General features: G+C 36.2%; 3 protein-coding genes across 3 annotated transcripts in view; 1 reads left to right on the plus strand and 2 right to left on the minus strand.

Moving 5' to 3' along the window:
- LOC125667235 (receptor-type tyrosine-protein phosphatase alpha-like) overlaps positions 1 to 16,863 on the plus strand; it is a 198,616-nt gene that overhangs the window by 29,273 nt on the left and 152,480 nt on the right. The window lies entirely within an intron of this gene.
- Positions 5,197 to 6,162, minus strand: LOC130053771 (uncharacterized). Its single transcript, XM_056161331.1, has one exon. The coding sequence runs from the start codon at positions 6,160 to 6,162 to the stop codon at positions 5,197 to 5,199; it is 966 nt and encodes a 321-aa protein (XP_056017306.1).
- On the minus strand, positions 8,276 to 13,065 carry LOC130046548 (uncharacterized). The gene is made up of 2 exons (XM_056162370.1): positions 12,872 to 13,065; positions 8,276 to 10,092 (listed from the first exon to the last, which is right to left on the minus strand). Exon 2 carries the CDS (start codon positions 9,851 to 9,853, stop codon positions 9,011 to 9,013), a length of 843 nt encoding a protein of 280 aa, XP_056018345.1. The 5' UTR covers positions 9,854 to 10,092; positions 12,872 to 13,065; the 3' UTR covers positions 8,276 to 9,010.

Below are 16,863 nucleotides of genomic sequence, written 5' to 3' on the forward strand. Positions count from 1 at the left end.
TAACCTACTGAATGTGGACATGAGAATCAGACATTCTTGACTGCCACGCCTACCGGCAAAAATAAAGTCATCTAAATAATGATTTAATGTAGTTAAAGGAGACTGGTGCTGGGTAAGCCAGTGTAGGAAAGATACGAATGTTTCCCAGATTCTGCAGCTTATAGAGCAACCCATCGGAAGACATTTATCTATATAGTATAAACCTGTAACTAAAAACCTAGCAAATCGAAATATCCAGGGAATACCGGTATTAAACAAAAAGCACTTTTGATGTCCATTTTCCCTACAAGAGCCCCCTTTCCCAAAGTGGCAATCATATTAACTACGCTATCAAAAGAGGCATATTGTACTGTACACAATTCAGGGTCTATAAAATCGTTGATACCACCATAATTGGGATAAGATGAGTGATCATACGCCACCCCCATCAGACTTTGGAACATTGCCAACTGGCGAGATGTGGAGGTTAGCAATGGGCAAACTAGCAAAAGGGCCGAATATTCGACCCAGTTTTATTTTTTTTTTATAAATTTTAACCAACAAATCATCCTGGTTTTCCATTGCAGATTTTTTTTTATTTTTTGAAAATACATGTATTCTAGGGCCTGTATAATGTAACCGAAAACCAATAGAAAAGCCATTCTTTATATGATATGCTGTCTCCATAACATAACAGCTAGTTAACCAGTTTTACGGTTTTATTGATTGACCGACTGACAGACCGACCGACTGACTGTCTGACTGACTGGTGAAAAGCTACAATAAATATAAATGCAAATATTTAGCGAACATATGCGAAAGAAATAAAATAACAAGCCACCCTGAATTCCCGCGAAATTTACTGTAATACTCATTTTAGAAGAAATAAAAAGGAAATTCCACAGCAGGAATATTAAGGAACATTACAAAATATTTTTAATGAGAAAAAAATAGAATACTTACATTGTGGGTAGAGTAAAACAACTGTAACAAGACAGTATGACTGTACAGAAAGGAGACGAGGAAAGCTCTGCGTGCTGCATGCACGGAAACATCAGCGATAACAAAAGAAAAAACCCGAGCCGTGCCGGATAAAAAAATTCTGGCTTACAAATCCGCACATGTAATTTGCAGCTTCCCGATCCGAATAGTATTCCAGATAATGTTAATGGGAGAATTTCCTAGGGCCCAAATACATTTGAGGTCTTGGGGCTGAATTCGCAAAAGGAGGGGGCCCAAACCGATGTTGGGTCTGCCCTGGTGATGGACCCCAATGGCGACTTGATGACTTTGAAGCATTGCTAGCGAGAGGGCACAAGTACTGGGGATGGGCCCCACTACACCTTATGCACTTGTGTAAGTAGTGACAACCTGGTCGGTCACAATTTCCCTTAAAGTTGAAATTGTAGCATTTATAGTGAGGAGGATTATTGTGGTTACCTGGTGGTTGAAGTGATGGCGAGGCCATACACATCAGCCACAACTTGTAGTCTACTTTAGACCATGATATGGAGGGGTCGACACTGCAACGAAGTCTAAATTGTTCATCATAGGTCTTCTACCCCAAATTTGATTCTCCACCTCTCGATGCCCCCAGTCTAATATCATGCATATATTTTAGAAGCTCTTGAAATGACTGTGGGTGTGCTTTAGCATATATGCTGGCATATACTAAAAATGCATCTGTCCACCTACTGATGGATTGAATCTTTAAACTGGGCTTGGCAAGCTCCCTTGTGACTAACTCTCCCTATCATTACAAAATATTCTTCTTTCTGTACATTCAACATGAGATGTGCTGTCTAACAAAAGTCCAATGTCTAAGTAAAAGGAACTTATAATTTTAGCCTTTAAGGAACTAGAAACATTGCTGGCTAAGACTGAATAGATGCTGTCAATAAACTGGTTCTCAGAACCTGTAGCATTTTTAGTACTTGCTTGAATATCCAGTGCTGTCACCACTTTTGGAAGGAGGTATCCAGTACCAATGAGCTGCTGGCTGCTTCTGGGGGGCCTTGCAATACTGCACCAGGTCGATCCTAGTCCACTACACTGGATGGGTCGGTCTCCCTTGCATTGGAGGATTTATATTTCTTTGATGCGGAATTCCTGGAATTTGGCTTCGACCTTTTAGTTTTTAGAGGCATTTTTCTCGTGAAAAAGTAAAAATAAGCATGATTTAAAGGAATAAGCTTAAATAATCTATATCGAAAACATTATATTAACCATGCGGTTGTTTGGTTTGTTTTTTTTTTTTTTGGTTTGTTTTTTTTTTTTTGGTTTTTTTTTTAAATCTACATCGATTTTATCAATCAAAATTGTGAGTGATAACCGAGACAGATATGTATTAAAGACATATTATCATTATTGCACATCTCTCAACTTGTTGCTTCCTGTCCCAATATGGAGAACGCTATACAGTTTTTGTTTTTAGACAAGTTCCCAATCCATGTCATCGAAGGAAAAATTCCCCTGATAGCCGAGAACGTACGCAACGTAAGGGAACATTAATAACTATCAATGCTTTTGCCTTTGTATTAAACAAGTCATATTGACAGAAAAGCATATTGACAGAAAAGCATATTAACAGAAAAGCATTTTTTAAAAATCATATTGATCATCCCAAATGCACCTACTCTGTATCCGATGGGTGGTTGAAAAGGAGGCAGATCCTAAAGTTCCCGGTTTTTATAGTGCTTGAGCCGCAGGCCGAACTCGACCAAAATTAGAGAACGTTTTCTCGTAAAATAAAGTCATCTACTTTATATGCATAAAATAGATGATCTTACTGTTAATAGATTTGTAATTTCGGAGGACATGTGTCATTTTTTCATTTGATTTCACAGTATTATTAAGTTTTCCTGCAAAACCAATAAATTATTAAGTTGATAAACCTCAGGAGTCATCTTCAGGTTTTTTGGGTTATGGGTGGTTACAAATGGTAATATTTTGGAATCTATGTAGTTTCGTGGAGGCGGGTTGATAAGTTCTTCTCTGTTAAGCGCCTTGGATTTCTTTATTCCATCTTTAATTATGTTTTTAGGGTAATTTTGTTCTGTCAAGTAAATTTCAAGTTGATGTAAACGCTCTTCTCTTGTTTGTTCATCACTGACTATGGTGCATATCCTCCTATATATATACATATATATATATATAAGATAAGATATTCTTTATTTCCTCCAAATTAATGGAGAGTATATCATAATCAAATTATAAACTTATTTGAACAGAACAGGAAAAAAACATATTTATAGCATGTACATATTTGAAACTAATGATTATAATCTACATATTAAGGCAGACAAAAAAACCTCTATTTTTATACAATGTATTTGCGACAGTTAGCATGATTTGTTTCCATTTTGCATAAGAAATATTTTCAAAGCTTGTACCTTGAACACAACTGATTAAAGATAAAAATTGCCATTCATGATCTTGATATTCAAACAAAGCATACTCTTCTACACTGAGTATTGCTGCTTGCTTATTTGACATTTTTAGTATATAATGAATGCAAACCTATTTTGTGTTTTGTGTTTCTTGACTTTTATTATTGGATGTATTTACTGTATCAAATACCGAATTCTTTTTTACAAACTATATATATATATATATATATATATATATATATATATAAGCACTAAAGTTCCAACAACACCCGATACCTCAAAGTGTCGGATCCACAACATGGATACAAGGTCAAATACAAAAAATTATACCAAGCACTAAAATGACCAACGACACGAACAACGAGATTGTCAAATTTTCGGGACGATCCGTCCCTTCTTCAGGACAAACGAAAATAATTACATAATGTGGTCAATATCAACAGAGCATAATAACAAAAACTACATATAAATACATCTAGCACTACAACTACATTAATTTACAAACGTATTTACAACGCAGACTACATGTTTTTGGTCTTTAGGCTTGCCAATCAATGTTAAAAGTGGAGCGAATTAGGACATGCTTTATTCGTCCAAAGAGCTGATCCAAAATGTCCGAAAAGAAAAACAATAAAATTAATCTCAAGTGGAACGAGTTAACCCAATTACGTTGACAAATAGTAAAGCTAACTCGTACCCAGAGAGATTCTATTTTAACCATGCATAATTTATAAAAGATAATAGTAAGTAACAAATACAAAAAATAAATAAATAAATAAATGAAAATAAGCTATGTAAACGAAGTAAGAGATGAACAAAGTTTGAGAGAAAAATAATGTAAACAACAAGTTTGAATAAGTTAACAAAATGGACCAACTCCAAACAAAAACAAAGAATAGGCAGCCCAGGAAATTGAATCAACATCAGACATTCCCGTACGGATCATGTCTAGGGTAGATGTGCAAGAAAAACGTAGAATCACGAAAACTGATAAATGGGTTTTACATGTAAGCAATCGGTTATGAAGTTCAAAAAAATTAAAAAAGATGAACTGATTGTAAACAGAATTGAAAAGAGAAAAAAGAAATGTGTTCAAAAATGGTCATAGTACCACTGTTAGGGACATGATCAGACGAGTAGGTCTAGATGAAGCTTAAAATCTAGTAAGGGTTTAGCCCGTATTCATCCTGGTGAAGTCAGTAGGTTTGTTGATACCATGCGGTTCAAATGACTTCAACCTGTGCATCCAGAATTTTTCCTTCTGCTTTCTTTCGGTATCTGACCAACTAGGGTCATGATCAATAACCACTACTGTCATGTCCTCCCATCGGTGGTTATTGCCATTGAAATGTGTTGCTACTGGCAAATCTTTTTTGGTTCTGATGGAGGACCGGTGGTTGTTGACCGGTCTGCGAAGGTCTGTTGTTTCTCCTATGTACTGCTTCTGGCAGACATCGCAACTGATGAGATAGATGCAGTTATTGGTTTTGCAGGAAAAGTTTCCCAATATTTTATAACTGCGACCTGTGACAGGACTGCTAAAACCCTCAGTGTCTGAGCTATATTTGCATAATTGACATCAGAGGTCTGAGCATATTTTGAAACCTCCATTGGGTAAAGGGTTATCCAGTTTGGTCCTTACTACCATGTCCTTCAGGTTTCTGGGAAACATGAAGGATGCCATCGGTGGTTTCTTAAAAACACCAGCCATTCGTTTGTTGGCATGCAGAATGGGCATGTGTTTCTTCAGAATACCGTTGATGTTCTTGAGGGCGGGATGATACGTAGTGACCAATGGAACCCTGTCATTCTGGGGTTTTTCTTTATACTAGAGGAGGGACTGTCGGTCCTGTAGTGACATCTCATCAATCGCGGATTGTACCTTGCAAGGATCATATCCTCTGTTAGTGAGATGAGGTTTGAGGATTGCTCCTTGTTCTTGGAAAATAGTAGGAGTGGAACAGATGCGGCGGATTCGCGTAGCCAAACCCTTAGGTACACCTTTGAAAGTGTGGGGTGGATGACAACTAGATGGCATAAGGTATAAATGAGAGTCAGTGGGTTTGGTGTGGAGATTAAACTCAATTTCCCCGCTTCTAAATGTGGCTGTGGTATCCAGAAACGTGTTATTTGAGGTGGAAATTTCCACAGTAAACTTGACGGAATTATGGAAAGAGTTTGCCATCTCGATAAAATCGTCCAGGCTTTCACGACCGTTAACCCACTTCATCTCAATGTCATCAATAAAACGTAGCCAACTGAGGGGTTTAACTGGTGAATAATGTAGAAGTCTACGTTCCAGTCTCCCCATAAAGATGTTGGCATACGATGGTGCCATTTTTGTTCCCATAGCTGTGCCACTTATTTGCAGGTAGTGTTCACCATTGAACATGAAGTTATTGAACTTGAGGACATGTTCAAGAAGCTGAATGAGTGATTCAGTTGAAGGACATTTAATTACCCTATTGTTCCAAACCTCTCTACACGCCTCGATACCCTCGTCATGTGGAATGTTAGTGTAAAGTGAAGTAACATCCATGGTCACAAGGAGGGTATGGTCTGGCAGGCCCGATGAGGGTGTTTTATTAAGGTAATCAGTGGTGTCCTTCAAGTATGATGGTAAATCTACTACGTGCTGACGGAGATGTAAATCAATGAATTCAGAGATTTTCTCCGTGGGATGTCCGATGGCGCTGACTATAGGACGGCCTGGCATGTCTTTTTTGTGAATTTTAGGCAGTAGATAGAATAGTCCTGGTCTACAGTTGTTAGGACAAAGCGCTCCCAAAAACATTGTCACCGATCTCGCCCTTGTTGTACATTTGCTGGAGGGTTTCGGTGATCTTGGTAGAGAACTCTTCGGTGGGGTCAGACTGTAACTTTTTATAAAAGCGTTCGTCTGAGAGCTGTCTATGAGCCTCGTTTAGGTACTTGTCTTTGTCCATGACAACAACAGTAGAACCTTTGTCTGCCTTTTTAATGACAATATTATCCCGATTTTTTTGGAGAGATTTGAAAGAATGACGCGCCAAAAACAACCCCAACAAACTCGGTTATCATATTTTCCAATAGAAAGTCTATAATCTATAAATATTACATTTTGAAATCCATATCGTATGTCATATCAGCCCGAGTGGCCCCATATCAGCCCGAGGGTTGATATGATATATGATATGGATTTTAGCATGTAATATTCTATTTATCAAATGCTGCACTTCTTTTTTATACTTATCGATAAATCTTGTATACATACAGTACGGTGTTTTGAGTGGTGGTGGTGGTGGTGGTGGGGAGGGGGGTGGTGATGGTAATATTCTGATATAGGGTTCGAGGGCTGTTCTTACATGATGGAACTATTCTTTTTATCACATGCGGGTTAATCTGTTGCACTTTAGAGATAGATCAAGAAATATTTGATACACTGCCTACATTGATTTACTATGGTCAAAACTTTGATTGACTATAATGGTAAAAACTTGATTGATAAGAGTAAAAACTTAACTTGATACATACATTGGTTAACTACATGTTTGGTAAAAACTTTGATATATTAGTTTACTACAGTAAACACCTTAATACATTGATTTACTATGGTAAAAACTTTAATACACTGATTATTACGAGCGAATACGTAATTTCCGGCTTGATATGCATTTTTGCACGCCGGTCTGCATGATATGTGATATGGATTTTCGGACCGGTCGTTGATATTGGCTATTGTGACGTCAAATGTATTACGCAATGCAGAATCTACATATTCATTACCAGGTACATGTATATGATAAATAGAGGATATCTATATTGCATGTTTTGATATTTGGTTTATCCAACGAGTTGATATGGTGTATTTATCTCATACGTCTTCTTTTCACTTGTGAGATGATCCCCAGTATGGTAGAAACAGCTGGTTGACTTTGTTTTGCATCCGTGGCTCAGACGTCGTGCTTAATCTGTCTTCCTATAGTGCGCTTATAATCCATTCATATACAGTACAAAAGGGCATTTTTGTAAAAGAAACCATGGATGGAAATTGTTTTATAAGGCATTATAGTTTATAATTTATAATGGCTTTGCTATTACAAAAAAAAATATAACAGTCAACTATTTACCGAGTATTTCTTTTTTACGTAGGCCTGACCTACTGATAGAAGTTTGACGTCGCCGTCTTTTTGAAATAAACATGTGTAACAACGATCAATGCAAGTAATATTTTAATGCCGCGTTATTAGAAAAGTTGAACAATTAACAATGAAAAGTAAAAGTGTTTGTGGTTTTGGATTTATAATCGTGGTTTCTTTGGATCTGAGGGCGAGAATTCCTGTGAGGCACTTTGGTAAGTAAAGATGTTGAGATTTGTTACATTTAATACGGCTCCAGAAAAAAGAGACTGTGCTTGTTGAATGCTGGGAATCGCAGCAGATCGAGGTACTGTAGATGGGGCCTGTCCAGTAGACTGTTGATTCTTTGTCGTTAATAATAATGTGGACATCTCTTTGTTTTCTGATTGTAATTTCTGAGTAATTATTGCAGGAGTTTACATTCTTATGGTCGGTGACTTGCATTATGTCAGTGGGGGCAATGTCATTTTCTCTCAGTTTCTGCGCGCAATATTTTCCGGTACTAGTATCTGATAAGCGTTTTCAAGATTCAGCAATCTGTGGACATTTTTCTCATGATTTTTCCAATAGTGTTGACACCAAGTCTTTGTTTGATGAACCATTTTTCGCTTTTTTCATTTAATAATGGAATTGTGCGGTGTGCAATGTAACATGGGTCAGTCGGATTAGAAAAACCGTCTGGTCTCAAAAATGTGTTTTGTAAACGTTAATGTGGTCATTTTCATTTAAATCGGGGTTCGAAAATATTTTTTCGAGAACTTTTCTGGTATCCCGGGCATCAGTGAGAGTTTCCGTTTGCCGTTCAAAATGCTGCAAATACTCGATACCTGTTTTCTTGCACAGGTACAAAAAATTTGTAAGATCATCTTTGCACTTGGAAGATTTTGCATGTGATATGAAGAAGAAGTCATCGAGAATGTGAGAGATGCCAGATGCATTGTATTTGGTATACATAATCCACTGCAAGGCATTGCTTAATTGTTCAAATATTTGACATAAACTGCTTGCCCCCATAGGTAGACATCGTTCATAATAGAACGCAGAATTCCAAACAAAACCTAATAAATGGTAATCTAAGGGATTGACAGGCATGATCCTAAAGGCATCCTTAATGTCAGACTTAGCCATAAGTGCATGTTTTCCGAATTTTTGAACAAGTGAGATAATCGTATCAATGGAGTCATAAGTAACTGCAGAGGCCTCTGGGGGATAAGAGAATTTACAGAATGACCATGTGGAAAAGAAAGGTCATGGATAATCCGAAATTTCCCAGGGTCCGACTTAGGGACCACCCCCAAGGGAGAGGTTTTAAAATTAGTAACAGGAGGAGAGGGAAATGGACCATGTATTCTCTGAGTGTCTAAACCTTTTTTAATATATTCCTCTATCACTTCCGGGTGTTGTAATGCAGATTTATGATTATGAGGTTCATGCGTGTCTGGCGAGCCAATGCAGCCTAAACGAAAACCATGGGTAACCCCATGTATAAAAAATTCTACTTTATCAATGGGGTATCCTTGGAGCTCACTTTGCAGGTTTGTTGGGTGTATAGGCGTTGGCAGATTGTTTTTGCCTGTTGCCTCCTTTGAAATGTTGCTTTTCCCTTTGAAAACATTTAGATTTTGGGTGTTTGCCGGTACACTCTTGACAAAGGTGAGCGTATTTACAGGGGTTTGATGCGCATTGCTGACCTCTGTTAAATGCGAAGCAGACTTTACCCGAGAAGGGACGAAAAGGATTCTGTTTCCCATAAGTCTGGTTTGCTGGTTTTCCAGAAACCTTAAACCCCATATAGGCTACCTTGAGTCTTAATTCTGGGACAGAATTTTCCCAAGGCAGTGTGTGAGATTCTCTGAGCCGCCTAAAACTCTCATCATAGCCCCTCCAGGCTGAATCAATGTATATGTGGCTCATCTCCCTCACTGAAAAACAGTACTTGAGCAGATTCCCAGCCTCCTGGGGATTTTTCTGTATGTAAATAGTGGAAAAAATCAAAAATGCATCAGTCCACTGATTAATGCTGAGGGGTGATTTGTTTTTAGATGTGTGCTCCACATCAATTTTACCAGCTTTGATGGTGATAGAGAGTGGTTCTTCAGATTGATCAGGAAGAAGTGAGCGCAAATCAACAAACTCATTTGCCCAAATCTTATTTTTCAATTTAACCGAAATCGTAGCACCTAAAGGTACCGCATCTAACATCTTGATTGGTGGAGACCTTACTGACTCACCTGAGAAAACTACATCTAAAATCGAACCCACATTAGAAATGTTGGGGGTGTCCATGGGGGAGACAGACTGTGGTCCAGGTAGGACATTGGTAGCCCCCACACTATGGGTTCCACCTGACACTGTTGCTGAGGTCATTGTGGGTGTTGCAGCTTCTGGCTGGCTCCCCTGTACATTGTTTTCGGTAACCAACTGTTGTTCCGCCTGTCCTTGGATTGCTTGTTGTTACACAATGTGTCTTGCCAGCTCCGCATAGTCAATCATTGGCACCACACTGGACAGCGGATGATGGTCTGGTTCTGTAGAAGGTCCAGGAACATCATTGTTTTCCCTTGCTCTAAGACGTTTACGTTTTGCAGGGGTCTTTGACATTTTCCCTACAATACATATGCATGAAGTATTTGCTCTCAACATATTCAAATTATGACATCCATATTAGCATTATCATCAACTGATGTTGAAAATACTATTTCAATAAATATCAGAATGAGATGATTGATCTTAGCAAAATTGTAAGCTGCACCGAATATAATTAGATGTGCTGTAGAAGAGGAATAGGTGTTATCACCCATCATACAGTTTGTAGTATTATATAATGTAAAACGGAACTAACATCATCCATAGATGAGAATCAGTTGCTGTGCTTACAAATATGTACACCTTTTTAGACATATGCACTAGCCTCATCAGCAATGAACACCGAGACTTGCGTCCAAGGTAGAAAATGAAGGGACATAAGTAAACAGCAGTATCACACAAATGTTGCATTAAAGCGAGTTCATTAAGAATAAGCTGAATATGCCACTTATTAGCTATATTATATATATCCTCACCAATGCACACACAGCATGAATTCACTTCTAGTGATAAAAATATCTTACTGGACAATAGAACAATGTATAAAATGTTCCTTTAGCATGTCTTAAATTTGCAGGTTATGTTATATGTAAAACATATATCATACCTATATGAAAAACCAGGTCGTGCTACCCAAAGGAACTCAAATGTTTTACCCATATGTAATGTGTCAAGTTTCAGCAAAATTATACTGAAAATTACCACAGAGGGAATAATATCCTTAACCATTGACCTGCCTCTTAAATGTGTAATAGTTCATGACAAGTAGTCTGGTATCCTAGAACATTAAAGCCTTAATGTTTCTAAACACTACGAAATATCCATCATGTAATGTATTCACCAGCATTAATGCACACTTTGTATGTTAGCTGTCTGCTACAGAATTTGTACAGGATTTTAAGGCAAGCATGCAGTATATATTTAGGGAAACATTATATTGAATGTTTACCAGCTAAAATGCAATGCTAGTAGAAGGATAGCAACAGAGCAAGGGAGATGAGAATAATTATAGATGTATACATTATACTCGAAGTTTCAAATGACCTTCAAGTACACATGTACTGACTATTCACAAAGCAGTATACCTCAGTGATACACATGACATGTAAACATACTTAATGTTTAATAGGTGATGTAAGTACACATACTAAATGTCTAACACTTAAATGCACTGCTCGGTTGAGGATAGCACCAGGGTAACATATATCAACAGTATAATGCATTTACTAGTAAACATGACACTGAATGTTTACAAACTTAGTATGATTGCCAGGGGTAATGCAGCATCAGACGATAGACTCATAATCATATATGAATCCTTCAATGTGAGTTTTAAGACAGCATTATACCGAATGCCTCCAGTGAGATTTAGGTGAACAAACTGAACATATACTGAATGTTTCAATAATGTATGAGATTCAAGTGAACATTATACTGAATACTTCAATATAGGATTTAAGTGAGCATTATACTGAATGCTTCAAATTAGATTCCCCTGAACATTATACTGAATGTTTCAATAATCTATGAGATTCAAGTGAACATTATACTGAATACCTCAATATATGATTTAAGTGAGCATTTATACTGAATGCTTCAAAATGAGATCCCGATGAACATTATACTGAATGTTTCAATAATGTATGAGATTCAAGTGAACATTATACTGAATACTTCAATATAGGATTTAAGTGAGCATTATACTGAATGGTTCAAAGTGAGATCCCGATGAACATTATACTGAATGTTTCAATAATATAAAATTCTGAGATTCAAGTGAACATTATATTGAATGCTTCACCATGAGATTTAAGTGAACATTATACTGAATGTTTCAATACTCTATGAGATTTAAGTGAACATTATACTGAATGTTTCAATACTCTATGAGATTCCAGTGAACATTATACTGAATGGTTAAGTATGAGATTTAAGTCAAACATTACATGAATGTATCAGATATATATCATCAGCTGATATATTTAAATAGGTCCTTAGAAGTAATGTCAACAATTGCTGCCGACTCTGACCTATTGAAATTTGAGTTAATGCTGCAAATTTTAATATGATGATACTGGCCTTAGTTTTTTTTAGCTGTTATTATAACAGCATTCCAGATGCTTCTCAAGAACTTCCTCATAGGTTGGCAATTGGAGGGCGTTGATAATAAGTGAACTCCGTCAGGTCCGAGGAAAGACAGATCCTGCCAAAATCCTCGATGGGGCCAAAATATCAACCCCTGTAAATTATCTGTCATTGCACGTAGATGGTTATTAATGCCGATGACTTGGGAATTGAAACGCTGACCCGCAACGTATGGTAAACGACGCAGCAGTTGACCAATTAACACATGTTTAACCCCAACTCCTTCGTGTAAAAATTTTGCAACAGCGACAATGTCCGTGGCAATCTTAAGAGGGTTTGAATTCACTTTAATGTCATTTCCCCCGATTTGAATAAAGCAAATATCTGGGATGGCGGAGGGGAAACTAAGTATTGTAGCATCCTGGGATAGATGTGATAAACGTAGACCTCCTTTACCCCTCATTGTTACGCAATATGCACCCGCATCCAAATTCAGATTAGAAATGTTATTTCTGATTGTGAATTCATCCAATCGCCTGATGAAGGAATGTCCCAAAATCACAACATCCATGATATAACCATTAGCCATTGTTTACAAAAACGCACGCCACTCCAACGCCAACACTGTAGGAAAGTTCACCGAAAATACCAGCTCAAACCGAGCGAATAGATACGTAACTGAAGTTAACGAATCCGCACAGTCATTCAACTTACTTGTTGTTATAGAAATTAAATTTGGATCCTTCGATTTGAACAAAATGAAAAAACTTTGATCCGCTTTACAATTTGTATTCACTGAATCCCATGTATATGAAAAGGTTAACGTGTGCAAAACACAAGCTATCGCGTGCCTATTCAAGCCATTGATTGGCTAACAAACTTGAGGCCCCCAACGGGGTAAAGTTATACGAGGTCCCCAATAGGACAAATGACACATATATACGCTTTAAACATAAATGCTATTATGTTCCATAATATTGATTTGCTTTCTTTGTCCTGGATGAATTTTTCAACTTCGTAATTTTCATAACATACAGATCTTGAATTGATTGGTTCTGCAATTATTTCTTCCAATTGATCACTTGCCTTTTCACCAGGTTTTTCTACATGAATAATATTAGCCTCTTCTATTTCTTGAAAATTTACAAAAAATTCTTCTATCACCAGACTCCATGATTTTCCAGCGATATGCAGATGACATCAAAATAGATACGCACATAATTTATGAAAATAAACAATTCATTGATTTTTTATGAGTATTTTGATTTTTGGTTTAAAAGAAATACTAAATAAATACAGAATAACAATTTACATGTTTTATTTCATGCAACGATATGTATCAACACAGGAAGTAGGTCATCCAAGCGGGGACAGTGTCAAAAGTAGTTCAGACCGGAAGTGTTTTATCAAACGGGCGTGTGATAAAGCTAATGCTTTATCTCACTTGCAATATACACCACACGTATGGGATAAATGTAATTATTGCATACATTTTGATATTTTTAATTTTTCTCTTGAATGCTGAAAAGGAATTGATGTAAAGTTTTTATTTTTATTATTAGGTATCCATAGATTCAATTCCAACAACGTCAAGTTATAGAAAGAATAACATTTTGATGATATTAAGAATAAGAAAAAAAACCTCTACTTGGACAAATATGACCACTTGCACACTCTTGCATCACATGTTGTCAAATAAACAATATCTTTATTTCTAAACAGTATATGCGTAGTTACAACTCCCCGCAATGCTCACATCTCCATACGTGTGAAACTTCTCGAGAGGGGAGTGAAACAGTATACATGTAAATGCAAACATTACATAACCTGTAATTGATTTCACAGTGTGTCAGTATTTACAAGATTGATTGATTGTACATGTATCTTGTTTAAGGTCTCTCTCGATCAATCGATCGAGAGATCGAGAGAGAGAGAGAGAGAGAGAGTTTCACTCATATGGAGACGTCACGAAGACCGGTGAAGGGCTTTAAATTTAGGCCTTTTCTCGGCGCTTACGGCCAGTGAGCAGTGAGGGTTTTCTTTAACGTGCCACAATCACTGTGACATCCGTTTTTAAGGTCATCTCCGAGGACTCGTGACATTCATGCAGGTTTGATGCCGAGCGTTAGGCGATGGAACTATTACTACCTATTTTAACGCGTTAGGTTTGTCGTGGCCGAGATTCGAACGCCGACCTTCCGCATGCAGGGCGAACGCTATTCCATTTAATGTATCAAATGGGTCAACCAGATGATATCATTGATCTTAATTCTTAATACATAAAAATATAAATATAAACAATAAAAAGTCTTCTTTTGTTGTTTTATCGGGTGATGAAGGTATCAATCATTGCAGAAAAATTGTATAACCCGCTTACGCAGAATAGAATATTTTATTTTTCCAATCAAGGGCCCTTAAGGGGCAGCATGAAAATACATACAAATAATGTACATATACATATACAAGTAAAGAAAGAAGTGATTACATAATACATAGTTATATACAAATACAGTGTCATATATTGTTCAAAATAAATTTTCCAGTTATATTTAGAATGGATGGCTCTTCAGAGCATAGTATGTAAATGAATTTTTGTTCATCATTGAGTTTGGTATAAATTTTAACTGCTTTTTCTATATCACCACAAAAAGATTTTCTTTCATCAGCAAACTTTTCACATTTAATCAAAAAAATGGATCTCATCACCTAATAAACCGGAGTTGCATTTGTTACATATTCGTTCATTCCTAGTAATACCAGAATATCTACCAACTTCAATCATTAATTATGAGCTGATATCCGTAACTTACAAATAGATCGTCTAATATCAAATTTTTTTATTTTATTAAGATAGTTCTCAAAACCAAAGTGCTCCTTAAGCTTAAAATAAGTGCACAGTTTCCCATCAATTAATTTATTTCGATTATTGTACCAGGTTTCAGTGTATTTATCACAGAGTAATTTCTTTACAATTTTCTTAAATCTATACTGACTAAAATCTCTTAACGGATATCCAATTTTAATATATTCTAAAGCTTTTTCTACTAGTGAGTACCATGACAGTTTGCTGTTTAAATGTAAAGATTTACTACATAGATAAGCATCCTTAAGTAGTTTAAATTCATTTTGGTTTTCAAGCCTGTACCAATAACAAATGATTGATTTCAAAATATCATGATGTAGAGGAAATATCCCCAATTCTGATAGTACAGCAAAATTTGTACTTTTCTTATGTACACCCAGAATACATTTAGAATATTTATGATGAAGCTTCTCACAGTGAAGTGATTTAAAAAGTTTGTCTGGATCAAATGGTGATGATTTTAATTTATTCCATGAACCTATGTATCCACCCCATATTTCAGAATTGTATAATAAAATTGGTTTTAATGTGTGGTCAAAGAGATGAGTACTTGTTTTAATTCCTGGTGCTAAACATAAAAAGTCTTTTTGCAATTTATAAAATCCTTTGAGGGCTGTGTTATATAGCTCAGATTGAGCGGTACTAAAACTGCCAGATGCAGAAAAAAAGGTACCCAAGTATTTATAATAAGGTGTACATTCAATATGTTTGTTCTGAAATTTAAATTTACACTGCAGTATTCTCCCAGCCTTGTTAAAGACAATAACTTTTGTTTTCTTAACATTGACATTCAAACACCAATCATTACAGTATGTTTCTAAAATATCTATTCTCTGTTGTAAACCCTCTGCTGATTTTGACATTATTACTATATCGTCTGCATACATTAAACAATTTAAATTTTCTTTTTGAAGTGATACAATATCTATACATTTTTCGAGATATAATGGAAAGTCATTAATGAAGATTTTGAACAGAGAGGGACTTAAATTGTCCCCCTGTCTTACACCAAGGTTAATCAAGAATGGATCAGTAAGACTATCTCCGATTCTAACACATGCTTTAGAATTCCTGTACATATCTTTGATAATGTTGTAAAAATAACTGCCAATATTCATATTCAGCAGTTTTAGTTTCAAACCAGTGTGTATTACACAATCAAAAGCCTTACGAAAGTCAATGAAACATGTATAAAGCCTACCTTCTTTGGTATTGCAATATTTATCTATCAAGGTTTTTAAGATAAAGACATGATCGGCAGTTTGTGCATGTTTTGTAAATCCTATTTGGGAATTATGAATTAGATTATTCTTCCACAAGTACAAATCTAATCTGTTATTAAGTATAGAGTTAAATAATTTACCAATGCAGCTTGTTATAGTTATGCCTCTGTAGTTTGCTGGGTCGTTGGGGTCCTCGGATTTATAAATTGGAGAGATATAGCCATCGGCCCATATCTTTGGGCAAACCCCATTTTTAAAACAGGTATTGAATAGTTTTCTCAAACATGGGGTTAAGTAATTTTGACTACATTTTAGCATTTCATTTGAAATTAGATCAAGCCCAACTACTTTACCTAACTTGAGCTTTGCAAGTGCATTTATTATTTCTTTATCTTTAATTTCAAAATCAAGTTCATTAAATATGGCTTTCTTTTCTTTTCCTTGTAGAATATGTTCTAGCTCATTAAGTCTATTCTGAAATGTGTTATCAGTATTAGAGTGCAAATTTCTAAAATGGTTGACCCAAGTCTCAGAATCAATTTGTGAGCATGAAGAGTTCCCAGTTTTTGTTGATCCCTTGATATCATTTACCAGTTTCCAGTAATGTTTAGGGTTGTTAG

The sequence above is a fragment of the Ostrea edulis genome, chromosome 4 (assembly GCF_947568905.1).
Source record: "Ostrea edulis chromosome 4, xbOstEdul1.1, whole genome shotgun sequence".
Lineage (NCBI taxonomy): Eukaryota > Metazoa > Mollusca > Bivalvia > Ostreida > Ostreidae > Ostrea > Ostrea edulis.

Bases quoted from the DNA above. Each gene is read 5' to 3' on its own strand.
- LOC130053771 (XM_056161331.1), bottom strand. From the start codon at position 6,162: ATGTTTTTGGGAGCGCTTTGTCCTAACAACTGTAGACCAGGACTATTC.
- LOC130046548 (XM_056162370.1), bottom strand. From the start codon at position 9,853: ATGACCTCAGCAACAGTGTCAGGTGGAACCCATAGTGTGGGGGCTACC.